At 49.4% G+C, this 17,150-nt stretch overlaps 1 protein-coding gene across 1 annotated transcript in view; it reads left to right on the top strand.

The window, feature by feature from the left end:
• Nucleotides 1-15,629, top strand: part of LOC142200021 (uncharacterized) — a 39,335-nt gene extending 23,706 nt beyond the window's left edge. The window contains exons 10-19 of the mRNA XM_075270020.1: nt 3,478-3,625; nt 3,955-4,085; nt 5,848-5,959; nt 6,046-6,227; nt 6,959-7,063; nt 7,536-7,666; nt 11,702-11,825; nt 11,960-12,089; nt 14,537-14,766; nt 15,460-15,629. Coding sequence (XP_075126121.1) covers nt 3,478-3,625; nt 3,955-4,085; nt 5,848-5,959; nt 6,046-6,227; nt 6,959-7,063; nt 7,536-7,666; nt 11,702-11,825; nt 11,960-12,089; nt 14,537-14,766; nt 15,460-15,582 — 1,416 coding nt within the window. The 3' untranslated portion in view covers nt 15,583-15,629. The remainder of the gene's footprint in view (nt 1-3,477; nt 3,626-3,954; nt 4,086-5,847; nt 5,960-6,045; nt 6,228-6,958; nt 7,064-7,535; nt 7,667-11,701; nt 11,826-11,959; nt 12,090-14,536; nt 14,767-15,459) is intronic.
• Nucleotides 15,630-17,150: the final 1,521 nt, after the last annotated feature.

Raw genomic sequence — 17,150 nt, 5'->3', positions numbered from 1 at the left:
CGGGTTGTATGGAGGGAATGGGATAAAACAGGACCGGGCTGTATGGAGGAAATGGGATAAAACAGGACCGGGCTGTATGGAGGAAATGGGATAAAACAGGACCGGACTGTATGGAGGAAATGGGATAAAACAGGACCGGGCTGTATGGAGGAAATGGGATAAAACAGGACCGGGCTGTATGGAGGAAATGGGATAAAACAGGACCGGGCTGTATGGAGGAAATGGGATAAAACAGGACCGGGCTGTATGGAGGAAATGGGATAAAACAGGACCGGGCTGTATGGAGGAAATGGGATAAAACAGGAACGGCTGTATGTAGGGAATGGGATAAAACAGGACCGGGCTGTATGGAGGAAATGGGATAAAACAGGACCGGACTGTATGGAGGAAATGGGATAAAACAGGACCGGGCTGTATGTAGGGAATGGGATAAAACAGGACCGGACTGTATGGAGGAAATGGGATAAAACAGGACCGGACTGTATGGAGGAAATGGGATAAAACAGGACCGGGCTGTATGGAGGAAATGGGATAAAACAGGACCGGGCTGTATGGAGGAAATGGGATAAAACAGGACCGGGCTGTATGGAGGGAATGGGATAAAACAGGACCGGGCTGTATGGAGGAAATGGGATAAAACAGGACCGGGCTGTATGGAGGAAATGGGATAAAACAGGAACGGCTGTATGTAGGGAATGGGATAAAACAGGACCGGGCTGTATGGAGGAAATGGGATAAAACAGGATCGGGCTGTATGTAGGGAATGGGATAAAACAGGACCGGGCTGTATGGAGGAAATGGGATAAAACAGGACCGTACTGTATGGAAGGAATGGGATAAAACAGGACCGGGCTGTATGGAAGGAATGGGATAAAACAGGACCGGGCTGTATGGAAGGAATGGGATAAAACAGGACCGTACTGTATGGAAGGAATGGGATAAAACAGGACCGGGCTGTATGGAGGAAATGGGATAAAACAGGACCGGGCTGTATGGAGGGAATGGGATAAAACAGGACCGGGCTGTATGGAGGAAATGGGATAAAACAGGACCGGGCTGTATGGAGGAAATGGGATAAAACAGGAACGGCTGTATGTAGGGAATGGGATAAAACAGGACCGGGCTGTATGGAGGAAATGGGATAAAACAGGATCGGGCTGTATGTAGGGAATGGGATAAAACAGGACCGGGCTGTATGGAGGAAATGGGATAAAACAGGACCGTACTGTATGGAAGGAATGGGATAAAACAGGACCGGGCTGTATGGAAGGAATGGGATAAAACAGGACCGGGCTGTATGGAAGGAATGGGATAAAACAGGACCGTACTGTATGGAAGGAATGGGATAAAACAGGACCGGGCTGTATGGAAGGAATGGGATAAAACAGGACCGTACTGTATGGAAGGAATGGGATAAAACAGGACCGGGCTGTATGGAAGGAATGGGATAAAACAGGACCGGGCTGTATGGAAGGAATGGGATAAAACAGGACCGGGCTGTATGGAAGGAATGGGATAAAACAGGACCGGGCTGTATGGAGAGAATGGGATAAAACAGGACTGTGTGTGTGTATATATACTGTGTATACTGTGTGTGTGTGTATATATATATACTGTATATAATAAGGAGCCAATAATAACGTGATATCAAATAATATAAAAATATATAAAATGGGGGGAGGGGACAGGACTTAGAGCTGCAGTGATACAATCAGAATGAGCAGGGCATGTATATATAAGTAGTACAGATGAAGAATGATTGTACAGATCTCCCCACACACAGATAATCACTAATATTGAATACATGCTGGGCTCAATGTCAGCACTAACAAGTCACCGCGGCCATAAAATGTGTCAGCAAATGGATCTGTAAAGATTTCGGACAGTTCACTAAACCCGAGTGCCGGCTCCTTAATCTTACACTTTGCCAAGGGCTCAGACCCCTGGAGAGCGCGACTGAACTTGTATATCCAATACCTCCTCCTCCTCTGTAACTTGTCAAATCTGAAGGGGGATCAGATCAATGGACTTGATCACAAAACTGTCAAAGTAACAATTCTGGACCCGAGAGGCGAATCGTGAAACTTTGTGTTAGGTTCCCATTATTCATATTGGATCTTTCCCACAGTGGCCTAATGGTCCTACTGGTGTATTGTATGGACTACATGAGACGAGGACCAGTCCAGATGTGACCTCATGGGGGTTGTGTCTGCAGTGGGAATTCTTGTCAGTGCACTGACCCCATGGGTTTTATGGGATTATTATCTCTCTAGTACAACGCCCCGCTGCTTATATACAGTAGATCTTATTCTATTCTGGGCCCTACTAAAGGAGGTGACGCAGCTCCTGGATTCGAGCTGGTGCCCGCTGTAGTCACTACGAGGCCATCGGACTGCGTCAAGGATCGCGCCTTTGTTTTGCTTCCTTTATCTACCATTTGCATCGCCGGGATCCCTGAGTCCTGACGCCGGGGAGATCTGCAGCTGCAGCCATTGGTGTGATACGTCTTCTAAAGTGGTTGTGACTTTCACAACCCTACCAGGTGGGGGCAATGTCACCAGTTATCAGTTATCACCTTAGTCACTTGTGTATCCGGTGCAACGCCACCCTCACACCAGTCTGAGGAGCCCCAGATTCCTTCATCCCACCCATCTCAGTTTCCAGTATTGCGCTGTTTGCCGCTCGGCGTTGTTGTTTTTGTTGCTGAGGCCCTACCTGCTGACTGACACCCATTACTGTGCTGCCAATGGGGGACTTAGCGCCTATACAATGAACACATGCTCCTGACAAAGGTGCACGACCTGCGCATGCGCGGACACTCCTATAGCCCTCAAAATGAATACAGATCCCACATGCACAGCCTGAGGGCGCTATATGGCAGGTTATATTATATTCTCAGTGCTTGCACATGCTCTCTCAGATGCTGGGACTAGTAGTGCGCGCTGTGCCCTGATGTCTTCCCATAGGGCAGGCTAGTTAGGGCCATAAACACTCTATAGAGGCTTCGGTCTGCTCAATCTATTAGACAATATCTGAATTGTGATGAGACATTGTCAGGAAATAAGGGGGCAAAGCAAATGGGATCCCGGTCACCTGCACCCCAAGGAGCGGAGAGTGTAGTGAGCATGCTCTGTGACCTCACCGACTGTCAGGGGAGGCTCCGAATACAGTACAGGCGTTATCTGTTATTGGAACCTCTTACAATAATGCTAAAACATTAACCCCACCCTTTTATGATAATGAGATGGTGCCTAACTCCTCCTCTTTATGATAATGAGATTGCTGCTGACTCCACCCTTTTATGATAATGAGATGACTGCTGTCACTGTCCTTGCCCTGAATGTTTCGGGTGTAGATGACATGATATATTGGGTGCAGGTTTTTGGGGTACAATATAGTGCCTATTCTGCTTTTTGGGGTGCGTCTTGTCGCCAGTATCGTGCCGTCACCCTCAGCCTTTCCTTTCTGCGTCTCCAGATTTCGGCTTACGAGTCTCAGATTGGGAAACTGAAGGAAGAACTGATGCAGGAGATCCAGGAGCTGGAGGCTCAGAAGGACGAGGCCATAAAGGAGGCCTCCGAATGCTCGGAGCAGCACATGGAGCAGCTGAGGCGGCAGCTCTTAGGTAAGTCCTGTGGGTGGAGCCTGCATATATTATAACTAATAATGGCGGCCAATATGTTCCACCTATGGGTTATGGTAGCCCCTGAGCAATATGACCCAATACCGGGCATATGATAGACCCAGTCCCCACTGACCGTCCTCCCACAATCCCCTCCTCCCTACAGTTCTGTTCATCCTGAGCTGTCTGATTCAGCAGTTATAGCCTCGACTGGGGCCCAACTCCTATTAGACCTATGGATGTGGAACGGGATGTCCAGAGGGGTATATATAATGTATAGCAGGCCCATAGACTGACCGCTGACGCTCATGTCCATATCATGCAATGCACAGGGATGCAGAGCCGACTGTCCGCGCTCCAGCCTGTCCTGAAGAACATGAAGAGCAACTACAACAGCCTGAGGAGCCAAGTGAAGAACTTCTCCCAGTTCTACGAGGCGTCCATCAGAGAGGCCCGGAGACAGGTAGAGAGAGACCGGGAAAGAGAAGGCGTGAGACGGGGAAAGAGACAGGGAAAGAGAAGGGCTAAGATGGGGAAAGAGACAGGAAAGAGAGGGGCTAAGATGGGGAAAGAGAGGCCCGGAGACGCGGAAAGAGAAGGCAGGAGACGGGGAAAGAGACAGGGAAAGAGAGGGGCTAAGATGGGAAAAGAGAGAGCAGGAGACGGGGAAAGAGAAGGCGGGAGATGGGGAAAGAGACAGGGAAAGAGAGGGGCTAAGATGGGGAAAGAGAGGCCCGGAGACGAGGAAAGAGAGAGCAGGAGACGGGGAAAGAGAAGGCGGGAGATGGGGAAAGAGACAGGGAAAGAGAGGGGCTAAGATGGGGAAAGAGAGGCCCGGAGACGGGGAAAGAGAGAGCAGGAGACGGGGAAAGAGAAGGCGGGAGATGGGGAAAGAGACAGGGAAAGAGAGAGGCTAAGATGGGGAAAGAGAGGCCCGGATACCGGGAAAGAGAAGGCCGGAGACGGGGAAAGAGACAGGGAAAGAGAGGGGCCAAGATGGGGAAAGAGAAGGCCGGAGACGGGGAAGGAGAGATGGAGACAGGGAAAGAGATGGAGACCGGGAAAGAGAAGGCCAGATACGGTGAAAGAGAAGACCGTAGACTGGGAAAGAGAAGGCCGGAGACGGGGAAGGAGAGATGGAGACAGGGAAAGAGAAGACCGTAGACTGGGAAAGAGAAGGCCGGAGACGGGGAAAGAGACAGGGAAAGAGAGGGGCCAAGATGGGGAAAGAGAAGGCCGGAGACGGGGAAGGAGAGATGGAGACAGGGAAAGAGAAGACCGTAGACTGGGAAAGAGAAGGCCGGAGACGGGGAAGGAGAGATGGAGACAGGGAAAGAGAAGACCGTAGACTGGGAAAGAGAAGGCCGGAGACGGGGAAGGAGAGATGGAGACCGGGAAAGAGAGATGGAGACCGGGAAAGAGAAGGCCAGATACGGTAAAAGAGAAGGCCGGAGACGGGGAAAGAGAAGGCCGGAGACGGGGAAAGAGAAGGCCGGAGACGGGGAATGAGAGATGGAGACGGGGAAAGAGAAAACAGGAGACTGGGAAAGAGAGGGCCGGAGATGGGCAAAGAGAAGGCCAGAGACCGGGAAAGAGAGGGGCTAAGATGGGGAAAGAGAGGCCCGGAGACGGGGAAAGAGAAGGCGGGAGACGGGGAAGGAGAGATGGAGACTGGGAAAGAGAAGGCCGGAGACTGGGAAAGAGAAGGCCTAAGACTGGGCCAGAATTGGGGAGAGAGAAGGCCTGAGATAGGGAAAGAGAGGGCTGGAGACCGGCAAAGAGAAGGCCAGAGACAGCTAAGAGACGGGGAAATAAAAGGCCGGAGATGGGGAAAGAGCAGGGAAAGAAAGGGGCTAAGATGGGGAAAGAGAGGCCCGAAGACAGGTAAAGAGAGACGGAGATAGGGAAAGAGCCTGAGACGGGGAAAGAGAAGGCTGGAGACAGCTTAAAGACTGGGAAAGAGAGGACTGAGACATTTGAGACAGACAGGCATTGAGAGGGTCAAGAGAGACAGGTAGAGAGGGCTAATACAGCGGAGACAGGGAAAGAGCAGGCCTAGACTGACAGGTAAAGAGAGGGCTGAGACAGCTGAGAGAGAGGTAAGGAGAAGGTAGAGAATGAAAGAGATGGGTAAGGAGAGGGCCAAGATACTGGTCAGAAGAGGTCTGAGAGACAGTCTGGAGGGCAGCAGTTAGATTGGAGACTGTCCTGTCTGTGTCCTGCAGATCTGTAATGCCGTCATTGATGTCTCCGAGGCCAACAAAGATCTCCTTCGAAAATACCAGCGAGAAATGCAACTGCGGAAGAGATACCACAACCAGCTGGTGGAGCTGAAGGGTGAGGCCTGTGCCCAGTATACCGGCCCGCCATGTCCACAGGGGGCGCTCTATACAGAGATGACCGTATCTCCTCTCCCTGATCAGGAAACATCCGTGTGCTGTGCAGAGTGAGGCCACATGTGGACACCGGAGAGGAGGAAGATTCCAGAGCCTCGGCCATCATCACCGATGTCAACGATGACTCCAAACTGTCCATTGTCTATAAGGGGAAGGAGAGGAACTTCGAACTGGATAAAGTCTTCTTACCTGACACTACGCAGGAGGAGGTCAGCAAAACAGGAGGCCACGACTAGAGGGAGGTCCAGATTGGCTAGTGGTTGGAGCGAGAGCAGATTAGCTGGTGGTTGGGAGAGTTTACATTGGCTGGTGGTTGGAGAGAGATCGGATTGGCTGGTGGTTGGGAGAGCTTACATTGGCTGGTAGTTGGGGAGAGATCATATTGGCTGGTGGTTGGGGAGAGATCAGATTGAATGGTGGTTGGGGAGAGATCAGATTGAATGGTGGTTGGGGAGAGATCAGATTGAATGGTGGTTGGGGAGAGATCAGATTGGCTGGTGGTTGGGGAGAGATCATATTGACTAGTGGTTAGGAGAGATCATATTGGCTGGTGGTTGGGGAGAGATCAGATTGGCTAGTGGTTGGGGAGAGATCAGATTGGCTGGTGGTTGGGGAGAGGTCAGATTGGCTAGTGGTTGGGGAGAGGTCAGATTGGCTAGTGGTTGGGGAGAGATCAGATTGGCTGGTGGTTGGGGAGAGATCAAATTGGCTGGTGGTTGGGGAGAGATCAAATTGGCTGGTGGTTGGGGAGAGATCAGATTGGCTGGTGGTTGGGGAGAGATCAGATTGGCTAGTAGTTGGGGAGAGATCAGATTGGCTGGTGGTTGGTGAGAGATCAAATTGGCTGATGGTTGGGGAGAGTTCAGATTGGATGGTGATTGGGAGTCTTCATATTGGGCACCACCTGGGGGGTAAGAGGCATCTTCCTCCCTTTCTCTAGGTCTTCCAGGAGATTGAGCCCGTGGTCATGTCCTGCATCAATGGATATAACGTCTGCATCTTTGCTTATGGACAGACCGGATCTGGCAAAACCTACACCATGGAGGTAAATGGCATAATCGCTGGTCAGGGGGTTTACATATGGACAGGCCAGCCTCATGGAAGCCATAGGCGTGGACCCCAAGGCAGGGCTCTTGATACAGGGTACTGTCTGTGTATAGGTAGGGTGGGTGACCGGGTGACCAGACAGATCTTCATGGCTTCTGTGGTGGCTGCAGGAAGAGCAGCTCTGGGTGACGTCCATGTGGAGATGATTATCTGGCTGAGTTTGGGCACCATAGACTCTTCACCTGTAATGGGGCAGCCATATGAAGGGTGAGGAGCTAGCTGATGGCTTCATCTATGGAATATCGTGGGATCGAGGTGACCCCGTGGGATGTGGTCTGGACAGTTTTAGAGGAGACCATGCAAAATACCTGAGACCTGTGCCATCTAGCAGCGGGGTCTGGTTCCTGGGGATCACTGCTGGAGTGACCACTCTTGTCATCTCACGTTGTCCTGCCTAATTACCCCATCAGGGTACAGCGGAGAACCCAGGTATTAACCAGCAGGCGCTGCAGGCCCTCTACCAGGAGATGGAGGCCCGGAGAGGCCTGTGGACCTACAGTGTCAGCCTCAGTATGGTGGAGATCTACAATGAGGTCATCCGGTAAGTCGGCAAATGCTCTACATAACACCCATCATGGTCTGTGACCTGAATAGCACCTATAGAATAGTGTTAATGCCCCCTACTTGTAGTAATGACCTGTATAGCAACTATCAAGTAGTATTACTGCCCCCTACTTGTAGTAATGACCTGTATAGCCCCTATAGAGTAGTATTACTGCCCCCTACTTGTAGTAATGACCTGTATAGCCCCTATAGAGTAGTAGTACTGCCCCCTACTTGTATTAATGACCTGTATAGCCCCAATAGAGTAGTAGTACTGCCCCCTACTTGTAGTAATGACCTGTATAGCCCCTATAGAGTAGTATTACTGCCCCCTACTTGTAGTAATGACCTGTATAGCCCCTATAGAGTAGTATTACTGCCCCCTACTTGTAGTAATGACCTGTATAGCCCCTATAGAGTAGTATTACTGCCCCCTACTTGTAGTAATGACCTGTATAGCCCCTATCGAGTAGTATTACTGCCCCCTACTTGTAGTAATGACCTGTATAGCCCCGATAGAGTAGTAGTACTGCCCCCTACTTGTAGTAATGACCTGTATAGCCCCTATAGAGTAGTAGTACTGCCCCCTACTTGTAGTAAGGACCTGTATAGCCCCTATAGAGTAGTAGTACTGCCCCCTACTTGTAGTAATGACCTGTATAGCCCCGATAGAGTAGTAGTACTGCCCCCTACTAGTAGTAATGACCTGTATAGCCCCTATAGAGTAGTATTACTGCCCCCTACTTGTAGTAATGACCTGTATAGCCCCTATAGAGTAGTATTACTGCCCCCTACTTGTAGTAATGACCTGTATAGCCCCTATAGAGTAGTAGTACTGCCCCCTACTTGTAGTAATGACCTGTATAGCCCCGATAGAGTAGTAGTACTGCCCCCTACTAGTAGTAATGACCTGTATAGCCCCTATAGAGTAGTATTACTGCCCCCTACTTGTAGTAATGACCTGTATAGCCCCTATAGAGTAGTATTACTGCCCCCTACTTGTAGTAATGACCTGTATAGCCCCTATAGAGTAGTAGTACTGCCCCCTACTTGTAGTAATGACCTGTATAGCCCCTATAGAGTAGTATTACTGCCCCCTACTTGTAGTAATGACCTGTATAGCCCCTATAGAGTAGTATTACTGCCCCCTACTTGTAGTAATGACCTGTATAGCCCCTATAGAGTAGTATTACTGCCCCCTACTTGTAGTAATGACCTGTATAGCCCCTATCGAGTAGTATTACTGCCCCCTACTTGTAGTAATGACCTGTATAGCCCCGATAGAGTAGTAGTACTGCCCCCTACTTGTAGTAATGACCTGTATAGCCCCTATAGAGTAGTAGTACTGCCCCCTACTTGTAGTAAGGACCTGTATAGCCCCTATAGAGTAGTAGTACTGCCCCCTACTTGTAGTAATGACCTGTATAGCCCCTATAGAGTAGTATTACTGCCCCTACTTGTAGTAATGACCTGTATAGCCCCTATAGAGTAGTAGTACTGCCCCCTACTTGTAGTAATGACCTGTATAGCCCCTATAGAGTAGTAGTACTGCCCCCTACTTGTAGTAATGACCTGTATAGCCCCTATAGAGTACTGCCCCCTACTTGTAGTAATGACCTGTATAGCCCCTATAGAGTACTGCCCCCTACTTGTAGTAATGACCTGTATAGCCCCTATAGAGTAGTATTACTGCCCCTACTTGTAGTAATGAATGGTATAGCCCCTATAGAGTAGTAGTACTGCCCCTACTTGTAGTAATGACCTTTATAACCCCTATAGAGTAGTAGTACTGCCCCCTACTTGTAGTAATGACCTGTATAGCCCCTATAGAGTAGTAGTACTGCCCCCTACTTGTAGTAATGACCTGTATAGCCCCTATAGAGTAGTATTACTGCCCCCTACTTGTAGTAATGACTGGTATAGCCCCTATAGAGTAGTGGTACTGCCCCCTACTTGTAGTAATGACCTTTATAACCCCTATAGAGTAGTAGTACTGCCCCCTACTTGTAGTAATGACCTGTATAGCCCCTATAGAGTAGTAGTACTGCCCCCTACTTGTAGTAATGACCTGTATAGCCCCTATAGAGTAGTAGTACTGCCCCCTACTTGTAGTAATGACCTGTATAGCCCCTATAGAGTACTGCCCCCTACTTGTAGTAATGACCTGTATAGCCCCTATAGAGTACTGCCCCCTACTTGTAGTAATGACCTGTATAGCTCCTATAGAGTAGTATTACTGCCCCCTACTTGTAGTAATGACCTGTATAGCCTCTATAGAGTAGTAGTACTGCCCCCTACTTGTAGTAATGACCTGTATAGCCCCTATAGAGTACTGCCCCCTACTTGTAGTAATGACCTGTATAGCCCCTATAGAGTAGTATTACTGCCCCTACTTGTAGTAATGAATGGTATAGCCCCTATAGAGTAGTAGTACTGCCCCTACTTGTAGTAATGACCTTTATAACCCCTATAGAGTAGTAGTACTGCCCCCTACTTGTAGTAATGACCTGTATAGCCCCTATAGAGTAGTAGTACTGCCCCCTACTTGTAGTAATGACCTGTATAGCCCCTATATAGTAGTATTACTGCCCCCTACTTGTAGTAATGACTGGTATAGCCCCTATAGAGTAGTGGTACTGCCCCCTACTTGTAGTAATGACCTTTATAACCCCTATAGAGTAGTAGTACTGCCCCCTACTTGTAGTAATGACCTGTATAGCCCCTATAGAGTAGTAGTACTGCCCCCTACTTGTAGTAATGACCTGTATAGCCCCTATAGAGTAGTAGTACTGCCCCCTACTTGTAGTAATGACCTGTATAGCCCCTATAGAGTACTGCCCCCTACTTGTAGTAATGACCTGTATAGCCCCTATAGAGTACTGCCCCCTACTTGTAGTAATGACCTGTATAGCTCCTATAGAGTAGTATTACTGCCCCCTACTTGTAGTAATGACCTGTATAGCCTCTATAGAGTAGTAGTACTGCCCCCTACTTGTAGTAATGACCTGTATAGCCCCTATAGAGTACTGCCCCCTACTTGTAGTAATGACCTGTATAGCCCCTATAGAGTAGTATTACTGCCCCTACTTGTAGTAATGAATGGTATAGCCCCTATAGAGTAGTAGTACTGCCCCTACTTGTAGTAATGACCTTTATAACCCCTATAGAGTAGTAGTACTGCCCCCTACTTGTAGTAATGACCTGTATAGCCCCTATAGAGTAGTAGTACTGCCCCCTACTTGTAGTAATGACCTGTATAGCTCCTATAGAGTAGTATTACTGCCCCCTACTTGTAGTAATGACTGGTATAGCCCCTATAGAGTAGTGGTACTGCCCCCTACTTGTAGTAATGACCTTTATAACCCCTATAGAGTAGTAGTACTGCCCCCTACTTGTAGTAATGACCTGTATAGCCCCTATAGAGTAGTAGTACTGCCCCTACTTGTAGTAATGACCTTTATAACCCCTATAGAGTAGTAGTACTGCCCCCTACTTGTAGTAATGACCTGTATAGCTCCTATAGAGTAGTATTACTGCCCCCTACTTGTAGTAATGACTGGTATAGCCCCTATAGAGTAGTGGTACTGCCCCCTACTTGTAGTAATGACCTTTATAACCCCTATAGAGTAGTAGTACTGCCCCCTACTTGTAGTAATGACCTGTATAGCCCCTATAGAGTAGTAGTACTGCCCCTACTTGTAGTAATGACCTTTATAACCCCTATAGAGTAGTAGTACTGCCCCCTACTTGTAGTAATGACCTGTATAGCTCCTATAGAGTAGTATTACTGCCCCCTACTTGTAGTAATGACTGGTATAGCCCCTATAGAGTAGTGGTACTGCCCCCTACTTGTAGTAATGACCTTTATAACCCCTATAGAGTAGTAGTACTGCCCCCTACTTGTAGTAATGACCTATATAACCCCTATAGAGTAGTAGTACTGCCCCCTACTTGTAGTAATGACCTATATAACCTATAGAGTAATCATACTGCCGGGTCACTATTGCCCCCCTCTTTACCCCTCTGTCCACAGAGATCTGCTCTCCAGGGACCCCCAGGATAAGCTGGACATTAAGCTTCTCCCGGACGGCAGCGGTCAGCTCCACGTGCCCGGCCTGATTAGTAAAGAAGTCAAGAGTTTTCGGCACATTAAAAAGGTAATGAGAGTCTGGAAAGGCCGTATAGTGTGGCCCCTGGGAGCCCCCAGGTCAGGAGCGGGCACTGATCCCACCACCTCATACAGGCTATGAACCGAGGAGCTAACACTCTAATAAGATGATTGTTCTCACAGCTCCTGGCACTGGGAAAGAAAAACCGAGCAACGTTCTGCACCAATATGAACGAGAGGAGCTCCCGATCCCACGCCCTGCTCACCATCACCATAACCGGGCAGGAGCTGAGCTCCGGAGCAATGACTACAGGTGATATATAAGTACTGCAGGTGATACACAGTACTACAGGTAATACACAGCACTGCAGGTGATACACAGCACTGCAGGTGATACACAGCACTGCAGGTGATACACAGCACTACAGGTAATACACAGCACTACAGGTAATACACAGCACTAAAGGTAATACACAGCACTACAGGTAATACACAGCACTAAAGGTAATACACAGCACTACAGGTGATACACAGCACTGCAGGTGATACATAAGTACTACAGGTAATACACAGCACTACAGGTAATACACAGCACTACAGGTAATACACAGTACTACAGGTAATATACAGCACTACAGGTAATACACAGTACTACAGGTGATACACAGCACTACAGGTGATACACAGCGCTACAGGTGATACACAGCACTACAGGTGATACACAGCACTACAGGTGATACACAGCACTACAGGTAATACACAGTACTACAGGTGATACACAGCACTACAGGTGATACACAGCGCTACAGGTGATACACAGCGCTACAGGTGATACACAGCACTACAGGTGATACACAGCACTACAGGTGATACACAGCGCTACAGGTGATACACAGCGCTACAGGTGATACACAGCACTACAGGTGATACACAGCACTACAGGTGATACACAGCACTACAGGTAATACACAGTACTACAGGTGATACACAGCACTACAGGTGATACATAGCACTACAGGTAATACACAGTACTACAGGTGATACACAGCACTACAGGTAATACATAAGTGCTACAGGTAATACACAGCACTACAGGTAATACACAGCACTACAGGTAATACACAGCACTACAGGTAATACACAGTACTACAGGTAATACACAGCACTACAGGTAATACATAAGTGCTACAGGTAATACACAGCACTACAGGTGATACACAGCACTACAGGTAATACACAGCACTACAGGTAATACACAGCACTACAGGTAATACACAGCACTACAGGTAATACACAGCACTACAGGTAATACATAAGTGCTACAGGTAATACACAGCACTACAGGTAATACATAAGTGCTACAGGTAATACACAGCACTACAGGTAATACACAGCACTACAGGTAATACACAGCACTACAGGTAATACACAGCACTACAGGTGATACACAGCACTACAGGTAATACATAAGTGCTACAGGTAATACACAGCACTACAGGTAATACACAGCACTACAGGTAATACATAAGTGCTACAGGTAATACACAGCACTACAGGTAATACACAGCACTACAGGTAATACACAGCACTACAGGTAATACACAGCACTACAGGTGATACACAGCACTACAGGTGATACACAGCACTACAGGTAATACACAGTACTACAGGTGATACACAGCACTACAGGTGATACATAGCACTACAGGTAATACACAGTACTACAGGTGATACACAGCACTACAGGTAATACATAAGTGCTACAGGTAATACACAGCACTACAGGTAATACACAGCACTACAGGTAATACACAGCACTACAGGTAATACACAGTACTACAGGTAATACACAGCACTACAGGTAATACATAAGTGCTACAGGTAATACACAGCACTACAGGTGATACACAGCACTACAGGTAATACACAGCACTACAGGTAATACACAGCACTACAGGTAATACACAGCACTACAGGTAATACACAGCACTACAGGTAATACATAAGTGCTACAGGTAATACACAGCACTACAGGTAATACATAAGTGCTACAGGTAATACACAGCACTACAGGTAATACACAGCACTACAGGTAATACACAGCACTACAGGTAATACACAGCACTACAGGTGATACACAGCACTACAGGTAATACATAAGTGCTACAGGTAATACACAGCACTACAGGTAATACACAGCACTACAGGTAATACATAAGTGCTACAGGTAATACACAGCACTACAGGTAATACACAGCACTACAGGTAATACACAGCACTACAGGTAATACACAGCACTACAGGTGATACACAGCACTACAGGTAATACATAAGTGCTACAGGTAATACACAGCACTACAGGTAATACACAGCACTACAGGTAATACACAGCACTACAGGTAATACACAGCACTACAGGTAATACACAGCACTACAGGTAATACACAGCACTACAGGTAATACACAGCACTACAGGTAATACACAGCACTACAGGTAATACACAGCACTATAGGTTCTCTTGTCAATGGATGATGTTATTCTAGTTTGGAATTGATGGGCCCTACAAAAACAGTCGTCCCTTTTCCAGGGGCCCATTGACCTTTGGCTGAGGTGCCTGTTACTGTACCACATTTCTGGGGATCTCATCTGCCCTATTGCCCTCCATCTACCACAATGCACTACAGCCGTACACCCTCCGCACAGACCCTTCATTATGGCTGTGACCACATGGACACCATTATCACGTCTTCTGTCCTCAGGAAAGCTGAACCTGGTGGACCTGGCGGGCTCAGAGCGGGTGTGGAAGTCGGGGGCAGAGGGTGAGCGCTTGAAGGAGGCGCAGAATATAAACAAGTCTCTGCTGGCGCTGGGGGAAGTCATCCAGGCCCTGAGGGCCAAGCAAGGTCACGTCCCCTTCAGGAACTCCAAGCTCACCTACCTGCTGCAGGACTCCCTGGGCAAGGGCAACAAGACTGTCATGATGGTGCAGGTGCTGTCACTATGAAGAGAGGTGCATGCTGGGAGACGTCGCTCTATATAGAGGTGCATGCTGGGAGACGTCGCTATATAGAGGTGCATGCTGGGAGATGTCGCTATACAGAGGTGCATGCTGGGAGATGTCACTATATAGAGGTGCATGCTGGGAAATGTCGCTATATAGAGGTGCATGCTGGGAGACGTCGCTATATATAGGGGTTGTGGAGATGTCACTATATAGAGGTGCATGCTGGGAAATGTCGCTATATAGAGGTGCATGCTGGGAGACGTCGCTATATAGAGGTGCATGCTGGGAGACGTCGCTATATATAGGGGTTGTGGAGACGTCACTATATAGAGGTGCATGCTGGGAAATTTCGCTATATATAGGGGTTGTGGAGACGTCGCTATATGGAGGAGCATGCTGGGAGATGTCGCTATATAGAGGTGCATGCTGGGAGATGTCACTATATAGAGGTGCATGCTGGGAGATGTCGCTATATAGAGGTGCATGCTGGGAGATGTCACTATATAGAGGTGCATGCTGGGAGACGTCGCTATATATAGGGGTTGTGGAGACGTCGCTATATGGAGGAGCATGCTGGGAGATGTCGCTATATAGAGGTGCATGCTGGGAGACGTCACTGTATAGAGGTTAGTATATACAGTATACAGCTGACATGCCCCCTCTCGTCTCCCGATACAGGTTTCGCCCCTGGACAGTAATGTCGGTGAGACCGTTTGCTCCCTGAACTTTGCTCAGCGGGTCTGTAAGGTGGAGCTGGGCCCGGCCTCCCGGAAGGTCGATGTGGCGAAATCAGAGATGTGAGTGTGGCTGAGCACAGGGGTGCGTGCAGGAGGCCCAACACATAGACATGTCACATCAGCCTGGGGCCCAACACATAGACATGTCACATCAGCCTGGGGCCCAACACATAGACACGTCACATCAGCCTGGGGCCCAACACATAGACACGCCACATCAGCCTGGGGCCCAACACATAGACACGTCACATCAGCCTGGGGCCCAACACATAGACACGCCACATCAGCCTGGGGCCCATCCCATAGACACGCCACATCAGCCTGGGGCCCAACCCATAGACACGCCACATCAGCCTGGGGCCCATCCCATAGACACGTCACATCAGCCTGGGGCCCATCCCATAGACATGCCACATCAGCCTGGGGCCCAACACATAGACACGCCACATCAGCCTGGGGCCCAACACATAGACACGCCACATCAGCCTGGGGCCCAACACATAGACACGTCACATAAGCCTGGGGCCCCCCACATCAGCCTGGGACCATAGACACGCCCCCTCAACAAAACCCCCCTCCAGCCTGGGGCCCAACCCATAGACACGCCACATCAGCCTGGGGCCCAACCCATAGACATGCCACATCAGCCTGGGGCCCAACCCATAGACATGCCACATCAGCCTGGGGCCCAACACATAGACACATCACATAAGCCTGGGGCCCCCCACATCAGCCTGGGACCATAGACACGCCCCCTCAACAAAACCCCCCTCCAGCCTGGGGCCCAACCCATAGACACGCCACATCAGCCTGGGGCCCAACCCATAGACACGCCACATCAGCCTGGGGCCCAACACATACACACGTCACATCAGCCTGGGGCCCAACACATAGGCACGTGACATCAGCCTGGGGCCCAACACATAGACACGCCACATCAGCCTGGGGCTCAACACATAGACACGCCACATCAGCCTGGGGCCCAACACATAGACACGTCACATCAGCCTGGGGCCCAAGACATAGACACGCCACATCAGCCTGGGGCCCAACACATAGACACGTCACATCAGCCTGGGGCCCAACCCATAGACATGCCACATCAGCCTGGGGCCCATCCCATAGACACGTCACATCAGCCTGGGGCCCATCCCATAGACACGTCACATCAGCCTGGGGCCCAACACATAGACACGTCACATCAGCCTGGGGCCCAACCCATAGACACGCCACATCAGCCTGGGGCCCATCCCATAGACACGTCACATCAGCCTGGGGCCCATCCCATAGACACGCCACATCAGCCTGGGGCCCAACACATAAACACGCCACATCAGCCTGGGTCCCAACACATAGACACGTCACATCAGCCTGGGTCCCAACACATAGACACGCCACATCAGCCTGGGGCCCAACACATAGACACGCCACATCAGCCTGGGGCCCATCCCATAGACACGTCACATCAGCCTGGGGCCCAACCCATAGACACGCCACATCAGCCTGGGGCCCAACCCATAGACACGCCACATCAGCCTGGGGCCCAACACATAGACACGCCACATCAGCCTGGGGCCCATCCCATAGACACGTCACATCAGCCTGGGGCCCATCCCATAGACATGCCACATC

This window comes from Leptodactylus fuscus, chromosome 4 (assembly GCF_031893055.1).
Source record: "Leptodactylus fuscus isolate aLepFus1 chromosome 4, aLepFus1.hap2, whole genome shotgun sequence".
NCBI classification, from domain to species: domain Eukaryota; kingdom Metazoa; phylum Chordata; class Amphibia; order Anura; family Leptodactylidae; genus Leptodactylus; species Leptodactylus fuscus.
Note: the sequence above shows the minus strand (reverse complement) of the source record. Positions and strands in the feature narration are given on the sequence as shown.